General features: G+C 43.6%; 4 protein-coding genes and 1 non-coding gene across 6 annotated transcripts; 2 read left to right on the top strand and 3 right to left on the bottom strand.

The window, feature by feature from the left end:
* The first annotated feature begins 16 nt into the window (after nucleotides 1-16).
* On the top strand, nucleotides 17-1,085 carry LOC108034162 (cilia- and flagella-associated protein 299). The gene is made up of 2 exons (XM_017108969.3): nucleotides 17-521; nucleotides 578-1,085. The coding sequence occupies exons 1-2, from the start codon at nucleotides 192-194 to the stop codon at nucleotides 971-973; spliced, it is 726 nt and encodes a 241-aa protein (XP_016964458.1). The 5' UTR covers nucleotides 17-191; the 3' UTR covers nucleotides 974-1,085.
* A 616-nt stretch (nucleotides 1,086-1,701) lies between these two features.
* On the top strand, nucleotides 1,702-5,833 carry LOC108033314 (glutamate receptor ionotropic, kainate 2). Its single transcript, XM_017107590.3, has 11 exons — nucleotides 1,702-1,886; nucleotides 1,946-2,092; nucleotides 2,149-2,211; nucleotides 2,273-2,476; nucleotides 2,530-2,741; nucleotides 2,791-3,132; nucleotides 3,270-3,701; nucleotides 3,810-4,168; nucleotides 4,226-4,656; nucleotides 4,716-4,984; nucleotides 5,086-5,833. Exons 1-11 carry the CDS (start codon nucleotides 1,811-1,813, stop codon nucleotides 5,551-5,553), a joined length of 3,003 nt encoding a protein of 1,000 aa, XP_016963079.1. The 5' UTR covers nucleotides 1,702-1,810; the 3' UTR covers nucleotides 5,554-5,833.
* A 1,796-nt stretch (nucleotides 5,834-7,629) lies between these two features.
* Nucleotides 7,630-17,112, bottom strand: LOC108033659 (WD repeat domain phosphoinositide-interacting protein 2). Its single transcript, XM_017108096.3, has 4 exons — nucleotides 16,803-17,112; nucleotides 9,214-9,944; nucleotides 8,608-9,153; nucleotides 7,630-8,548 (listed from the first exon to the last, which is right to left on the bottom strand). Exons 1-4 carry the CDS (start codon nucleotides 16,841-16,843, stop codon nucleotides 8,448-8,450), a joined length of 1,419 nt encoding a protein of 472 aa, XP_016963585.1. The 5' UTR covers nucleotides 16,844-17,112; the 3' UTR covers nucleotides 7,630-8,447.
* On the bottom strand, nucleotides 10,537-14,632 carry LOC108033658 (uncharacterized). 2 transcript variants are annotated; one of them, XM_050884959.1, is made up of 2 exons: nucleotides 13,344-14,632; nucleotides 10,537-13,295 (listed from the first exon to the last, which is right to left on the bottom strand). In XM_050884959.1, exons 1-2 carry the CDS (start codon nucleotides 13,826-13,828, stop codon nucleotides 11,711-11,713), a joined length of 2,070 nt encoding a protein of 689 aa, XP_050740916.1. In that variant the 5' UTR covers nucleotides 13,829-14,632; the 3' UTR covers nucleotides 10,537-11,710. The 2 variants fall into 2 exon arrangements, with proteins under 2 accessions (XP_050740916.1, XP_016963583.1); XM_017108094.3 differs by having other exon boundaries at nucleotides 10,537-13,891; nucleotides 13,977-14,631.
* LOC122818879 (U4 spliceosomal RNA) lies at nucleotides 10,542-10,681 on the bottom strand. Its single transcript, XR_006368363.1, has one exon. It is a non-coding gene; the product is annotated as a U4 spliceosomal RNA (small nuclear RNA).
* Nucleotides 17,113-17,358: the final 246 nt, after the last annotated feature.

A 17,358-nucleotide genomic window follows, 5' to 3' on the forward strand; every position in this document is an offset into this window, starting at 1 on the left:
TTTTCTAGTGTAACGTATGACAGCCAAACAAAATGTAAATTAATATCAAAAATACCTAAGCCCCACACCGAGCAATCACACTTTGTAAATAAAACCCTCACATTTCGAGGACATTTTCCCGTTCCACACAAAGAGCTGGGCGACGCTCTTGGCTGAAGTCCATCCACACACCACACTACATCCAAGTTAAGATGGCCACACAGGGCAAGAACGTGGACTTCAGCGTTTTGGAGTTCGACAACTACAATGACTACCTGACATCGTTTGCCACCGTCAAGGACTATAGGTATCTGAGCAATCAGAACACAATAAAGACCATCGTTCAGCTGGGCTACCGCACCACGAAGATACCCTACACCTCGGAGGAGTACGTGAAGAGAGTGGACATAGCCCTGGAGGCCATTAGGCCGAAGACAGCCCATGTGGGTCTGTTCAGCGATCTTATGGCGCCCACAAACCAAGACCCGGTGCTTCTGGAGTTCAAGGCTCGCGAGCTGCTCAACTTGAACAAGATTCTTTCGGTGAATGAAACCTTTAATATATTTATAGTATATAAAACAATATTATACTCTTTCAGACCATTGTCTTCACCTCTTACATCCACATCGACGGCTCTGAGATCTCCGGCTACATAGACCTGGACATGAGTTGGCGGAACTGCTACCGGGAGGCCATGAAGCATACCGACTGGCGGGGAGTCTTCACAGGTCGGTCACGCCTGAAGCCCATGGCCCACCATCTCAGCTACTCGAACCCTCGCTACAACATGGTCAAGTACACCGACAGCGACAACTACCAGGTGATGCACGACCACCACTACGGCCTGATGTTCATGCATCGGGGCGACCACAAAATGATTTCGGTGGGTGGCCAGTTCAACATGTACTCCAGAAACGCCAAGCGATCGATGGTCTACTCCCCCAAATTCGGATATGTTGTCTTCTACGATCACTTTGTGCGCAAGAAGGTGTAGATCTCGAAGATGAAGTCGAACAGGAATGTATCAAAATTATGTCGGTGATTTGTAATTAAATCTCAAACTAAGGCAAGAGAACAGTAAATAAAACATTTTTAATTAAACAAAACTCTACAGTTCTCGACTTAGGATCCTTTCACAAGTGAATCCTGAAATGTTTGTTAATGTGAAAAAAATGTTTTCACCTTCTAACCCAAAAAAAATGGTTTTAATATGAACTCTGAAAAGTTGTTCTAAAATGTATACAGCTAAAGGCGATATATTTTTTTAAGATAAGGGGATGAATATAATTTTCGGTGTTGAAAAGCTACAAGATTTTTATGCGTCATAAAATGTATAATAAATCATTTATAAAAACCTGGTTCCGAGAAATTGTTGGTAATCCTATGAGTACGAAGCAGGGCACATCGTTCCCTCTGGAAGGTGTAAGGAATTCACAAATTGTAAATGCGAAGAAATTCAAAAATTATACATGGCCATAAATCATTATAAAAGAGCCCACTCTATTGGCACCGTTTCAAGTGAGAGGAAAAACATGCTGCCGATTGCTTTTTGAACAATTAATATTGTTTAGAATAGACTGAGCAAAACAAACTGCATTGGGCCCTCTCTCGGGATCTTTTTCGCTCGAGCGTCTTTAAAATTAGCATAGCTCTTTGATTGTGTTCCTATTTCACATGTCGCCATTCCGCTGCTCATTGCATCGCAGACCTCCGAGCATCACAGTTGAAAAAGTGGCTGAATATTTTGCCTTCAGAAGCTTTACATCATCAGCAAAAGCAGCCAGTTCAGGCAGTTTCTTTTGATGGATATCTCCAAGCTGTGAAATGCAAGATGGATTTGGTTTTTCTCACTCATATCCTACTGATTGTGGCCCCAGCAGTCGCTGATAGAAATCAGTTCATGGTGGGTAAGTGCTTTCAAATTAGGTCACTGGCTCGACGGATGCAATTTTCGCACATTTTCTAGGCAGCATCTTTACATCAGACAAAGATGAATCGGAAATCGCATTCCGAACCGCGGTGGACCGTGCGAATATATTGGAGCGGAACATAGAACTCGTTCCAATTGTTATGTATGCCAACACGGATGACAGTTTCATCATGGAAAAAATGGGCAAGTACTAGGAACAGTCATTGAAGGCTTCTAACGATTAACAAAACTGTATTTAGTATGCAACTTGATTTCGCAAGGAGTAATTGCCATTTTCGGTCCCAGTACTGGCAGCAGTTCTGGCAAGTATTAGTGCTTAAAAGAACTAAAATAAATGTATTATAATGTTATAATCTCTGGCAGACATAATTGCCTCCATTTGCGACACACTGGATATACCCCACATAGTGTATGACTGGATACCCAACGAATCCATACCAGATCGAGAGCACTCCTCAATGACCCTTAATGTTCACCCCGATAACCTCTTGTTATCCCAGGGACTGGCAGAAATTGTCCAGAGCTTTGGCTGGCGTAGCTTCACAGTTGTCTATGAAACGGATAGAGGTAACTTTATGAATAAAAAATCTGACGAAACTCTAATTTTGGTGACAATCTAGAGCTTCAGCAACTTCAGGACATTTTGCAAATCGGTGAGCCGAGCAGCAATCCCACCACAGTAAAACAACTGGGCCCAGATGAGGATCACAGACCTTTTCTCAAGGAAATCAAACTATCCACTGACAACTGCCTGGTGCTGCACTGTGCCCCAGATAATCTTCTGAAAATATTGGAACAAGCCAATGAGCTGAAAATGTTGGGCGAATATCAGGTAGGCTTATAAGGAAAAAGGGAAATGGATAATTAATTAATTATTTTAGAGCGTTTTCATACCGCTTCTGGACACCCATTCAATCGACTTTGGCGATCTTTCTGGTGTGGATGCCAACATCACCATGGTGCGAATAATGGATCCCACCGATTTCCATGTCAAAAACGTTGTGCACGACTGGGAGGAGCGCGAGAAACGCGAGGGTCGGTACTTCAAAGTCGAGCCAGCTCGGGTGAAGACTCAGATGATACTGATCAACGACGCCGTTTGGCTGTTTTCCAAAGGACTAACTGAGCTCGGCATTTTCGAGGAGCTCACTGCCCCCGAACTGGAGTGTAGGCGAAAGAAACCCTGGCCATTTGGAAAACGCATTATTGAATTCATGAAAGCTGTAAGTTGTTTTACGTTTTTGAAACTAAGAAGAAATCATTCTCGATTTTGTGTTGTTTTGAGCATGGTATTCTTGGAATATAGATTCCTTCTTGTCCTCTAATTACCTTTAAACTTACGATCATTTCCATTTCCTAGCGCTCCGAGGAGACAGCCACGGGCCGAATCGACTTCAATGAGAATGGACAAAGAAGCTTCTTCACGCTGCGGTTCATGGAGTTAAACTCTGACGGCTTTTTGGATTTAGCCACTTGGGATCCGGTGAACGGCTTAGATGTGCTCGGTGACGAGGAGGAGAGCGAGAAAAGAGTGGGTCAAAAGCTGTCCAACAAAACGTTCATAGTGTCCTCCCGCCTGGGAGCCCCGTTTCTTACACTCCGAGAGCCTGAGGAAGGGGAGATCCTGAGGGGGAACGCCCGGTACGAGGGCTACTCCATAGACTTGATCGACGAAATCGCCAAAATGCTGAATTTCAAGTACGAATTCCGAATGTCGCCTGACGGCAAGTATGGAGCTCTTAACAAGGTGACCCAAACTTGGGATGGTATCGTAAGGCAGCTTATTGATGGGGTAGGTAACATTTCAAGCTTTAAAGTTATTTTCTCGGTATCAACAGATCAACAACATAAACCCTGAGAATTTGTGGTTCCTTATTATACCTTTTTACCTTTTTTCCAGAACGCCGATCTGGGCATCTGCGACTTGACAATGACATCTTCCCGACGCCAGGCCGTTGACTTCACACCCCCTTTTATGACCCTGGGAATCAGCATATTGTTTTCTAAGCCTCCCACTCCGCCCACCGATCTGTTCTCGTTTCTGTCTCCGTTCTCGTTGGATGTGTGGATCTACATGGGATCTGCGTACCTGTTCATTTCCCTGCTGCTCTTCGCACTGGCTAGAATGGCGCCCGACGACTGGGAAAATCCCCATCCCTGCAAGGAGCCCGAGGAAGTGGAGAACATATGGTCTATAATGAACACCACCTGGCTTTCGATCGGCTCATTGATGGGACAGGGCTGTGACATTTTGCCGAAGTAAAGAAGATTACCAATCCACCTAGTTCTTTGTTTTAAAAGATAATTTATTTTCAGGGCTGCCTCAACCCGTTTGGTCACCGGCATGTGGTGGTTCTTCGCTCTAATGATGCTGAACTCCTACACAGCCAACTTGGCTGCCTTCCTGACCAACTCCCGCCAGGGGAATTCCATCAGCAGCGCCGAGGACCTGGCTGCCCAGAACAAAATAAAGTACGGCGCCATGGCCGGTGGTTCCACAATGGGCTTTTTTCGGGACTCAAACTTCAGCACCTACCAAAAGATGTGGACCGCCATGGAAAGCGCAAGTCCCTCGGTTTTCACAAAAACCAACGACGAGGGAGTCGAGAGGGTGCAGAAGGGCAAGAATCTGTATGCCTTCATGATGGAGTCCACCACCTTGGAGTACAACGTGGAGCGCAAGTGCGATCTGGTGCAGATCGGCGGATGGCTGGACTACAAAAGCTACGGCATCGCTATGCCCTTCAGTGAGTATTAAATAAAAGAATTATTCTTCATTATGTGATGTTATATTGATTGCTTTTAGATTCCCCATATCGCAAACAAATCAGTGGGGCAGTATTGAAGTTGGGTGAGCTGGGACAGCTGGCGGAACTCAAGAGAAAGTGGTGGAAGGAGATGCATGGCGGGGGGAACTGCGAGAAAAGCGACGACGAAGGCGGAGACACCCCCGAACTGGGATTGGAGAACGTGGGTGGCGTCTTCCTGGTGCTGGGACTCGGTTTGTTTGCAGCCATGGTGCTTGGATGTACGGAATTCCTGTGGAACGTTAAGTCGGTGGCTATTGAAGAGAAGGTAAGAAACGAAATTGGTTTTAAAAATTAATTAGTTGTTTTTTTTTTAATATATACTTTACCCTTTAAAATCTCTGTTAATCTGGATTATTTTCTTTACAGATTTCGCTAAAAGACGCCTTTAAATCAGAGGCCTTGTTTGCGGCCCAAATTTGGATAACTACAAAGCCAGTACACAGTTCTGGCTCGGGCGGCTCTTCCTCGTCCAGTTCCTCTTCCAGCCGTACCAAGCACTCTTCAAAGTCGCAGGGCTTGTCTATGAGAAGTCTCAAGAGCTCTGGGGACCACGACGTAGAGGCCTCGGTTCACAGCAAACTGAAGAAAATTGGATCCATGTTCTCACTGAAATCCCAGAAGACAAGCACTCCGCCGCCGCCAGAGATCGGCTGGAAACTGGACAAGTCAACGCAAATGGATGATAACGAAGTACCAACTCCCGAGGCGAAACCCGAATTGAATCCGGAGGAGGAGCCAGAGCAACCGCAACATCGGCGACATCATCACCACCATCATCACCGCCATCACCACCACCATCAACGAGAAGATCAGGAGCACGACGGAGAAGAATAATTACATTTGTTCGGATACCAAAATGAAATTGAAAGGATGAACCTTTGTATTCTAATCATGGTTTTGATTTCCATGACTTCCAACATCACCACTTTCATTCAAAATTCACCGAACTAAGCATTTAATGTAAATGGTTAAAAGTATGCTATTCGACAATCGGAACCTTTATTTGTTGCATATTCTAGCAGTTCTTAAAAACCCATTTTCGTAAACTCCTTTAAAAAAATGTAACACCTTTTATTCGACGTTTTTAATAAACTAAAAGCAGTTTAAGCACTAACAGTTTTATTTAATGCAACAAGAAATGGAATAATATTAGTTACAATAAAACGGGTTTGGATGGAAACATGGGGAAACATATATTATTAAACCCTTGAAAGGTACTTTAATTTTGATTGACAGTTTGTAACGCAGAATCATAACGAAAAAGACATTTATTAATTATGCAATTGTCCTTGGCTCAATGGAAATACCATAGGTCCATGTGGAGTGTTCTTCTGAGAGGTCTTCTCCTGCTTCAAAAGATTCCAGTACGAGCCTGCTTCACCGTGCCCAACAAAACCGCAAGAGATGATGATAATCGGCTCTGGTAGTTAAAATGGTGGCCATATATCCGGACTGTTAGGAAAATGTATCTGCTGAATAAGAGTTAAAATAAAAAACAGATTTAAATACTAAATCATAAAAATGCTTAAAGTAAAACGCACACTATTGTCTGAACTCAAAAGGGTTTTATACAAGATATGATTTCTAATCAAACGTTTCTGTGTCATAAGAATCTCAGACTTTTTTTTATTTCCGGCTGATAAAGACTTTGTTACTTTTTAAGTACTAGTAAGTACAATAGGTGGTGAAAATTCTTTTGGGAAATTTTATGATTGTGAGTTTGTGTGAGTATTTGAGAGACCTTTGACACAGTGAAGCAGGGCAAACATATTTTAAAAATTATGACTTTTTGAATAAATATGTTGCGTGGGATGTGGTGGAATAACATATAACTTTTAAGACATACTTACGTTTCTCAATAGGTTTTCGAAAAAAGCACACAAAAATTAGTGCTTATTCGTGGGCTTAGTTCTGTTCACAGTCGATGCTACTACAGTTCGCAAATTAACCATAGTAAAATCGATCCGTTTGTGGTTATTTTAACATCTTATAACCCACATTGTGCTTCGATGCACAATCCTTAAAAGCGATCGACAGACTAAAAAAATAAATATCTTCTATGGGAAATTCTATAAGGAACTGCAGAGCAAGTTGGCCATTGCTAAATTTCAAGTGAAGTGCAAAGACGACCTTATAAAATAAAGAACCGATAAAACGGATACCATCAGCAAATAAAATTAGCTATGTTTAATTGTCACAATCAAATCAGTCAGCCTTCGAACAAAAAGTTTTAAACAAAAAATGAGTGCCACTTTTAACAACCGATTGGTAAATGCCGAGGCTCAAACTCAAATCATGGATGACCGAATATTTTTAAAGGTAAAGGAAGCAAACCATCGAAAAAGGTGATAAAATGCACTACATTTTAACACTTTGTTCGAGGATCGACGTTTTATTTGATTTTATAAGGCCAAAGTTTATAGGGTCTTAAGTGATTTTTATTTGAGCATCAGCATTTACCAATCTTTGTTAATCGAGAACTAGCAAACTGGGGAACGTGGCCTCATTTAAAAGTGGTTCTGCAAGCAAGCTACCAACGTATAGTATACATTGTATATTTATATTCTTGTGATGTCTATGTACTGACTAGCTCACCAAAATCTCTGGGTTATATAATACAGATGCTCTTAGTTCTGCTCGGCCTTATCTGCCTCACACTATCAAATTTTTGGCTGTGTGTCATATGACCTGTGCTTTAAATCTCAACAAATCATTAGAGTTTTGGGAAATTTAAGGTATTTAGATATTTCAGAGACTAATTTTTTCCCGTAAGAATTGAATTCCTGGCAGATTTTAAAATAATTTTAAGTTTACTGGCATTATTGTCGATTATTCTATAAAAAATCGCATTAAAGTCAAAGCATTATGTACACTTTGTACTACTACATTTAAACAAGAACAAAAAATGTATTTAGGGTTTTTATTTTTTATTTGATTTTACTTTTTTATGGTTTTTTGGTTTTTTTTCTTGGGTTTTTATGTTTTTGTTAAATGATTTTTTTGTTATTTTTACGTACATACATAATTTTAATATACTGCTCTGTGTTTTCGTAAAGTTTTTGGATTCAAATTCTTCTCTATTAATTATGCTCTCCTATTTAAATTATATTTAAACATATTTCAATACTTAAAATTTTCACTTCTACTCTTTCTCGCTTCAAATATTTATAATATTTACGATATTTTCACATTATAAGCTAATTGGGTTTTTTTTGCAAAGCTAATTGAATACGTTTGTTATTTTTCTCCACTTTAAGGTACATAATTTGTTGCTTTCTTCTTCGTTTCCGTTCTTAGTATTTTTTTTTTTTTGAGCGTCTTTCGCAATTTTTATACATTCTTTAATCTTAACTATTTTATATACTTAGACCTAAGTTGGTATAATACAAAAATACAGAGTTTGAGTAAGTGCATAGGATATAGTCGGGTTAAACATCTGGACAAAAATAAATTATCAGATTGATTATGAGAAAATCAAGAATTTTTAAAGGGTTATTCTTCATATATACAGCTTTAGACAAAAAATTAAAAGTAGCTATTCTTAAATTATGTTAATTGAAATACTTTTTAAGAGTATTTTGCTTCCATTTGGAACTTAGGGTTCATGTGTCATAACTTTTGTTTGGGGCAATTTTCCTAGGGTAAAATCCTTGGGGAATTCTCTAAAGTGGCTAAATTATATGGTGTTTATCAACTATGACCATGTCATGGTGGCTGCGACGGCGCTGTCAATCCTTGGCGGCGATGGCCACGGGCGGAAACTGTCGCTCATCGTAGAGCTTCGTTGGAGTGTCGATGGCATCGCAAAGCTTGCGAAATTTGGCAGAATCTAAAACAGGCATACTATGAAAGTGTTTTGCTTAAAAATCACTATCTTTAGAAGCTCACCTGACATGGCATCTGCCTGGTCTCCCTTGAGGATGCCCGCATAGCTGTTGTCCTGCATCGGATCCGGATTCTCGATGAGCACACTGGCCGCACAGCTCTTGAGCATCGCCAGCGAGGGCTGCGTCGTAACCGTTGGACTCGTCGACTTGACCTGTGACCTCAGCACGCTTTCGCTCAGCTGCAGCTCGATGATGTCCTCTGTCAGGGCTCCGCGCAGATCGTGGACAGACAGCAGTTTGCAGGCACCGCCTCGATCCGACAGGAACTCGTGGACGTAGAGGAAGCCATCCTCGCAGGCAATAAGCAGACGCAGCTCCTTCTGGACGCGGGTCAGAGCGCAGATGTGCTTCAGGCCACCCTGGGCCAGCTGCACCGTGGCAAAGGATCGATCCTGAGCCAGCACTTCGCTGACTTGGGTGGGCAGCAGCAACGAGGACACTGCCTTGGAGAACATGCCGCCCCAGCTGGCCACAGGCGGGGCCTCCTCCGCTGCTGTGGCTGCCACTGATTCCTTGGCGGAGCTGTCCGACTTGGCCGCCACATCCGCTGCAATAAGAAAGTATCAATTAGTTTCCAAGTACCAGGTATCCTTAAGATAATACCAACCTATCGCCTTCAGCTCGGCCGCCTCCACTGCCCGTCCGTCGATCTTGAAGACATGGACCGTCTCCGTGTTGGAGGAGGCGCACAGGAAGTCGCCGCTGGCCGAGAAGACCAGCGAGGCGATGCGGACGCAGCTGACACCCCGCCGGAACTCCTGCACCCGCTGGCCATTCTTGACGCAAAATACCCGGATGACAGTGCCGCGTTCGGAGGCGGTGGCCAGCAGGGAGCCGCTGGGCGAGAAGGCCAGCGCGGAGAGGGGCGTGTCGTGCGCCCGGATGGTCATGCCCGTGCGCAGCTTGCTGGCGTTGAAGATGCGCAGCTCGCCGCTGGTTTGGCAGACGGGAAAGGCCAAGTGGGAGTTGAGGGAGAGGGCACACAGACCCTGCTCATTGGGGGCGATGTTCTCAATGGAGTGCAGGATCTTCATGTCGCGGATGTCGTGGATGTGTATGCTCTCCGCCAGGCAGACGATCAGCCGCTGCCGGTTCATGCGGACGCACAGGATCTCCGAGGGGTAGAAGCAGTTGCAGATGTCCTGCTTCTTCTTGAAGTGCAGCATCTTGAGGCAGTTGGGCTTCTGGGCGGTGACCAGCACCACCAGCGAGCTGTTGAACAGCCGCTCCACTATCCGGATCTGCTCCGTGTTGTCCTTGGCGAAGATCTCCTCCACCTTGTCCTGGCTGGCGATGGAGTACAGGCGCAGGCCAGCCGGACTCAGCACGGAGAGGGAGCTGTAAAGTATGGCAACCAAAAAGAAAATTAACGAGAGTTTTATTTTAATAAATAACATTATTTGTTGTGCAGGAGTGTCCCAAATACATCTATACGTTTAGGTAAGTTATTTATATTTTGTATGTATTTGAAATAATAATATTCATATTCACTGTTTCACAACTCTTTTTACTCAAGGTAAAATATAAATGTTTGGTTGTCTTCTGTACTCCACCTTATTAAATCCTTTTATAGAAAAAAGTATATTTTATCTACTAGTGTGCACAAAAATTAAAACATAATTTTTTTATCTTAATGTAAAATGTATCTAAGGACAATATTTGTTATTTTATTTTAGATTGGCTCATTTTGTTGCACTTTACAGTCAAGAGTAAGTTAATTTGTACTTGCTTTCCTAATTCAAGTTAAAAAATTAAAAATTAAATTGAAATTAAGAATTGAATCCATTTATTAATATTAAAGTCTAGAATAACCCTTTATTTGTGGTATCCTGTAGTATCAGAAATACCTCCTGAAGATATTAATATATCCACCCGCACGCATTACAGAGGTTTTTGTAACTAACTAATTATTAAATCATATTTATCATCGAATTAGCCCTCTCGGGCTTCCAAAAATTGCCGTAGTGGACGGTATTTCACGTCCCCATGGCGGGGTATTGGTTAAAGTTTTCAACTAGCAATAACCGCACCTCAGTAGAACTTCATCGGTTACGGTATTGCCACTGCGCAAAGATAACCGTGCTCAGGCACTCGACCGCCGCTCCATGCTGGCGGCGCCAGAAGCGGTTGGGAATTATATGCGCACACGCACGAAAGTATCTCAGCAACGAATTTGCAGCCGGCCAAAGTGCAGCCTGCTTTTAGGCTCCTTTGTTGTTGTAGTTGTGATTCCGGCTGCTGCCGATGCACAAATTTATTTTGGGGATGTTTCTGGGGGTGGATTTCTGCAGGCGAGCTGAAGGTCACCGAAAGGGGTGCAACTGGACACTGCACCATCGAATTAGGACTATTTTGTCCATATGAAATATGTGTATTTACAAATTAATGAATGAACGATTTCGTTTGTGTTTTCCCTTTGAAATAAGGATTATTAAAATGGCATATAAGGAGAAATGCAACCATTTGTGGCAGCCACACCAAATAATTGGGAACAGTCTAAGAAACAAAGGAAAACTACTTTTGTTTCTATCCCAAATAAAAGAAAGTTATACGTTTTGTAAGGAGATGCGGATGAGGACGAAAAAGAACTTACTAAAAATCATGTTTAAAACCATTAAAGAATTTCAACAAACCGACTTAAAATACTACAAAAATATTTAATCATTAAAACATAAATTAAACCAAGCGATCGAAATATCTCTACCATCTCTTTTAAGCATTTATTTATCTTCCATTTAAATCCATTTAATCTTATATAAGTACAAGATTGTGAGACAACCAAAAGGGGTCGAATATAACTACTCTAGGAATCCATGTGCACATATTTAAGACCAGCCGCCAAAATGGAAATGGCATTTAATTTAAAATAAATATTTCAGTTTCAGTTTCAATCATAGCAAAGCAAATTATTTTACAATTATTTCGCAGTTAAACCTTGCATTTCGAATACCCTATTATTATTCTCTATTCTCCGCCTCATTTCCTACTAGAAACAATCTTGAGATCAAGCTTTGAACATATTAGAATTTCGCCACTGCACTTTGTACTTGGTGCGAATTGCCAGGTTGTATTCATCCTATCTCCGATCCCACTTCGATTCCTTGTTACAAGAGGTCGCTAGGCGACAGCTGGGACTCGCCCTCCGCCAGATAAATGTGCATGGCCTTGAGGAGCAGCGCGATGCCCAGCTGCTTCTTCTGCTTCATCGTCCACGACTGGGCGGGACCGTAGTAGTCCCCGCGCTTCAGGTTGGTGAGGTGCGTCAGGCCCAAGGCGTCTATAATGGCGGCCTCGCGGGTGTACGCATCAATGGGCAAGATGTTGTGGAAGACGTGCAGGCAAACGACTCCACTGCCATGCTGCCAGATGTCCAGGATGCGCTCCAGCTTCCGGCTTCCCATCTTGCCGTCTGCCGGCGGCGGCGAGCGGAAAACATCTGGCTGCAGGGTGCGAAATCCACCGCCTCGATCCTTGTTCTTCTTCTCCTTGTCCCGCTTCTGGTGGAGTCGGGTGTGCTGGCGCATGGCATCGTAGAGATGAGCGTACGGCCGCGAGGACTTGCCCTTGCCCACGTAAAAAATTGAGTCGAGGAACCGCTGCCACACTCCGAACTTTTCGAGAAACGCGCTCTCGCCGGGCAGATTCCGCGAGATGCGCGGGTCGATCAGCATGTAGATGAAGCTCTGCTTTAGATGGCCCTCTCGCAGGTTCTTCTTGGGGACGTCGGACTTGGCGAAATGCGCTGCCGAGGCTGCCTCGTGCGGTAAGTATTCGCTGATCCTATCAAAGTCCTCCGGCGATCGGAGGGTGCGATGCAGCTCCACCGAGTAGCGGATTTGCGCCTCCTGGGCGTGCTTCTGGGCGGCCAGCAGCGCCTCCGTATTCCGCTTGTACTTGATCAGCTGCTTTATGTACAGCCTCTTGGTCGTCTTCGTGATGGGGCCAACCGGAGCCCCCAACTGGGTCAACTCCCGGCGCAGGGCATCCGTTTCGTAGTCCAGGGGCAGAGTGTGATTTGTGCTCACGGTGCTCTCCAGATCGGGCTTCTTCTCCTCGGGAGCTTGATCAGGCGGCACCCGCTTCTCGGCATTCTGTAGGAACTTGGCTTCGTAGAAGACCAAGCCATTCTCGTCGTCGGTGTGAACGTAGGCCTCCTTGATCTGCAGGAAATACTCGTCCTGGCGTGGGGAGTTATCGGAAGCGGGGGCCTCCTCTTCACCCTGGGCTGTGAAGAAACTGTGCTCTGGCTCCGGCTCAACGACAACCGCCTGGGCGACCTGCTCCACTAACAGCTCGAAGACTTGGCGACCCGAGCTGGGAGCATCCTCCCCCCGGGCCTTGGGGTTAACTTCGCCGCGCAGCTGCTGTTGCAGATGCTGCTCGTAGCTGAAGTCATCCTGCTCGAGGGCCTCGTCCACCAGCGCCTCCACATGCTCGTCGTACTGATGGAGCAGGGATTGGCGGGCACGCGACCTCTCCACCTTCTCGCGCCAGCTCTCGATGAGGGTGCGCCGCTTTGGCTGATCGGGATCCTCCGGGTGGTTCTCCCGCTGGCTCTGAATGAGCTGTGTGAGATGGGCCTCGGTCAGTGCGAACAGGTTCACCGACTCCTCATCCGGCAGTGGGGGAATCCGTGTGCACTCGTTGTCCTCCTCGGGTTCCGGGAACTTTGGCTGCGGCCGATGCCGCCTGTGGGTGATATTGATATAGTAGGGCGAAGTGACATCGTGGTTGTACCTCGGCTGATTTGGGGTCAGAGCGTCGACCCGCTGTTGCTGCTTTTGCTTCTTCTGCCGCTGCTTCTCGCGGAAGATGTGATCCCGCAGCAGCTGCAGCACCTCGAAGTGGCACTCCTCGATGGCATAGTGGACGGGCAGCTTGTTCTCCTCGTCGGCTAGATCCGCTCGGGCTCCGCGCTCCAACAGCATCCTCACCAGCTCTGCCCGTCCGTAGATGCTGGCGATGTGCAGCGCCGTCGTCTGGCCATCGCACAGGGCATCCACATCGAGCTCGGGGCACTCGAGGAACCGCTCCAGGATCCGCTGGGCCAGCTCCCCGTTCCGCATGCCGCAAACATAGTGGAGAGGGGCCAGTCCGCGGTCGCAGGGCACTATGCCAGCGTTTATGCTGTTCCTCTCCAGCATCGACATGATGTCCGACTCGTTCTCGTCCTCCAGGGCGTCCAGGAGGGTCAGGGCCAGGAAGTTGGCGCGCTGCTCCATCGCTGCTGCTGCTCCGCGTATTGATTTTTACCCATTCACTCACTCGCTTGCTCCAATTGCAAACTGCAATCAATTACCAATTAAATCTATTCTCGCCTTTTCAATGTCAGCGCACTGGAAGTGGAGTTCCAGTATACTGCGTGCTCACATCAAAGCCCAGCCTAGCCTAGGAGTTTCTTCGGCTCATTGCACAGCCTAAGTTGGCTTAAAAACCATTATAGGTGATTAAATTTAAATATAATTCAAAAATATAAATATGTTTCGATAACACGAGGCGTTCTTCGATAGTTCGACTGTTCCAGAGCACTTCCAGTGCTGCCACTTCGCAGTGCTGCCAGATGCTTGCGATTCCAGTTGGTATTTTTCGGTGACCTGTATTTTTTGAGCGCCACTTTTGAAACCGGTTTTTATGTGTCTTCCCATCGTATTTTGGCACATAATTGGCTTAAAGCCTCGCTCTGTGCGATAAGCTTTGCGCAGTAGCTCGATCTGTGGGAGCGCAACACGTGTTGTTGCTGTTTCTGATTTTGCTATCTGTTCTCTGAAACTGAAACCGAAACTAGTTCCCGCCAAAGGCTGAAATAATGGGGCCCAAGGTCAGTAGGCCCCTGTTTTGTTATGCGATAGCGCTCTGAGGCCATTTCAAGTTGCTTTGTCTTCGCGTTGTTAGTAAACAAACGCAGAGATTAACAATAATAAGCGCAGTCATTCGCAATTCGTTTGTGTATTACATCGAGAATGAAGCATACCATTTTGCACGACAGTCAAAAGTGCACTTACGGTCGTTTGCTTTTACAAATTTACGCTGAATGAGCAATTGCAGGTTATCAAATAAGAAAACAACAAACTCAAAAACAAAAACAACCTTTATCAGATCACTTACAACAAATAAAGTACAAATTACACCTGCCAACAGAGCCAAGAAATTTAAAAAGTAAATATTTTGACACCAAGATTGAATCATATCTGCAGGTTGCCTAAGTACCTTTTAGGTAGTTCCTAGGTACAAAATATGTGTTAAATAAGTACCTAATAGAAAATAAGTATATAAATATTGAATTTTTTCACACATGGTGTTTCATATAAAATAATAATAATAAAAAAAATACAACTAATTCCCCAAATTCTGATCATATCTTAGAAAGAAATTTTAAAATTTGGTATATCTACTTCTACTTTTGTTATTATTGGTTGGTATTGTCAAATATGTATGTCTGAACAGTCTATATAAATGCGGTAAACAATATGGCAATTGGAATATATAGGACGTAGTCCCTTTACTATTATCACATTTTAAAAGTCATTTTTAAATTGTGCAATCCGCTCTTTTTAATTGCCATAATTATTTTTCCAACACAACAAAAGCCGAAGGAAATGCCCCGAATGATAACATTAGACTGTTTGCCTGGCGTTTTCACGTCCATTCACCCATTCTGATTAGAAATCGCTCTGCTTTTCCCCCCAACTCAGTTTTTGCCCTCTGTCCGAGCTCCTTTGTGCTCTTTTGGTCTATGACGCGCACCGATCAGCTGCCGATTTCATTGGATTGTTTATGTATTATTTATTGTTTTCGATTTTCACCACAGCTTGTCATATTGCCTGTTTTTGTTGATTTCTTGGCTGATGTTTTAAACAAAACGAAAAATAACGAAGCAGAAAAAACGGTAAATCTAAACCTCAGCCATACCTTGTTTTTAAATGACATCAGCATCAGCTGAGCGAAAATAAACGTAACCGTGCAATAGCGAAACTGGTTAATTAAGCTTGCAAATAAAGATTGTTCTGTACACAGAAAGAAAAAGTCACGATTTGCACGTTTCATTTTTGACATTAAAAATTTAAAATTATATTCAAAATTGCAAATTTCACTTATATATATAGTTAAAACAAAAAGGCAACTGAAACTATTGTGACTAAACGCGAGAAGGTCATGTTCCATATTATTTACCTAGAACTGATACGATATTTTATCACTTCGTTTGTATCACTTAATTTGTTTCACTTCTTATCAATTTATTTTATCAAAGCACGTACAGTGGTCTTTATAAGAAGCGAACCCTTCACAATAGAACTTTCCATTCATTAAAAAATTGGTTTCATTTGCAGATACGAAACTGAAGAAATAAAATGTGTTCCTAAACATATTGTTTATCGAAATAAATACAGAGCTCTCTCAATGAAGAATGACAAATTTGTTTTATTTGCTGATACGTAATTAAAGAAAAAAAATATTTTTTTATCAATATGTTTATCAGAATAAAAACGGAGATCTCCCTTATGAGTAAAACCTGTAAGCTAAATCTTTCCGCTCATTAAAAGATTTTGTTTTCATATTGAAAACAAAAATACATGTATATTTTTCAACCCACTTTATATTTTACTGGGTTCTAAAATTTTCAATTTTTTGCAGTGCATTTTTGTGACCACAGATTTAACATGCATAGAGTATAGCGACATCAGCTGTTGTGCACGAGCCCGCGATTGAGTGTCTTTGTGGGAGTGTGGGTTGAGAGCCCCTTGCAGTGGCCGTCAGAATGAGAACACTGCACTAGTGGGCCAGTGTTGGCTAGCGAGGCAGGCCACCCAGCCACTGCATGCACCCCAAATCTTGTTGGGCAGTGTACGGTGAGACACCCTCCCCCGGGAAATTCTCAGCGGAAGGGAATGTTTCGATATAGATGACTGCCTGTCACTGTAATTGGGAACTGCTTGTTTGCATGTTCTAACAAACTAACAAACTAACAAACCCACTTCTGTGGGTGAATGCGACAATCCACGCTCACCCACAGACACACTGACTAACGATGGCACCCCCTCCCCGCCCCACAGCAGCTGTTTTCGCCTTGTTTACCCGTCTCATTTGTCGATTTTTGTATCTCAATTGTCAGCAGAGGTCTGCCACTTTTTCGCTTTTTCGCTCTGGTGACCTTCCTGGCTTGGAACCAAGGATTCTAGCACTATGGTTGCCACTTACGTAAAGTCCTGGTTGAAGTTCATCTGATATGTGGTGGTCATCGCTGCTGGATTTTCTTCGTTTTGCTGATTGTATCTATTTATCTCGTTACACTTTCACTATTTTTGTTTTTTTCGCTGTATCTGTTTGTGGTGTTCCACCGCTGGAGCACACAGAAAACACAAATCTACGCAGGCTGGTGAGCAATGCGAATCGATTTGATTGGATTTCGTAAAGTTAAATCCGTTTTGTTTGCGTCGTCTTTGTTGTTTTGCTGCGAATGTTTTTCTCGTTCTATCTCAACAAATTCCCCCTGCACACACTGAAACAAATAAATGGCTCAGGGAACTGGTTTCGGGAACCGAACTAGCTTTGGTTCGAAAAATACCACACATACCGTTAATATCTGTATAACAGAAAAGGTTAGAAAAGTGAGATTTCCACTAGCACTGTGTAACCGTTGAAAACTATAGTTCGTTTTTAACAAAATCGATGGGGATGACGGGGCTTAAATCTAATGGGAAATGGGTGGGGCCTTTTATAAACTATGATTTGTTTGATTACATTTTTCTTAGAA

This window comes from Drosophila biarmipes, chromosome 2L (assembly GCF_025231255.1).
Source record: "Drosophila biarmipes strain raj3 chromosome 2L, RU_DBia_V1.1, whole genome shotgun sequence".
Classification (NCBI taxonomy): Eukaryota; Metazoa; Arthropoda; class Insecta; order Diptera; family Drosophilidae; genus Drosophila; species Drosophila biarmipes.

Excerpts from the sequence above, each read along its gene's own strand:
- LOC108034162 (XM_017108969.3), top strand. The coding sequence starts at position 192 with ATGGCCACACAGGGCAAGAACGTGGACTTCAGCGTTTTGGAGTTCGAC. Across the intron at positions 522-577 it reads ACTTGAACAAGATTCTTTCG|ACCATTGTCTTCACCTCTTA; the intron begins GTGAATGAAACC and ends ATACTCTTTCAG.
- LOC108033314 (XM_017107590.3), top strand. The coding sequence starts at position 1,811 with ATGGATTTGGTTTTTCTCACTCATATCCTACTGATTGTGGCCCCAGCA. Across the intron at positions 1,887-1,945 it reads TAGAAATCAGTTCATGGTGG|GCAGCATCTTTACATCAGAC; the intron begins GTAAGTGCTTTC and ends CACATTTTCTAG. Across the intron at positions 4,985-5,085 it reads CGGTGGCTATTGAAGAGAAG|ATTTCGCTAAAAGACGCCTT; the intron begins GTAAGAAACGAA and ends TTTTCTTTACAG.
- LOC108033658 (XM_017108094.3), bottom strand. The coding sequence starts at position 13,828 with ATGGAGCAGCGCGCCAACTTCCTGGCCCTGACCCTCCTGGACGCCCTG.
- LOC108033659 (XM_017108096.3), bottom strand. The coding sequence starts at position 16,843 with ATGACCACCACATATCAGATGAACTTCAACCAGGACTTTAC. Across the intron at positions 9,945-16,802 it reads AACTTCAACCAGGACTTTAC|CTCCCTCTCCGTGCTGAGTC; the intron begins GTAAGTGGCAAC and ends CATACTTTACAG. Across the intron at positions 8,549-8,607 it reads CCAGGCAGATGCCATGTCAG|ATTCTGCCAAATTTCGCAAG; the intron begins GTGAGCTTCTAA and ends TGCCTGTTTTAG.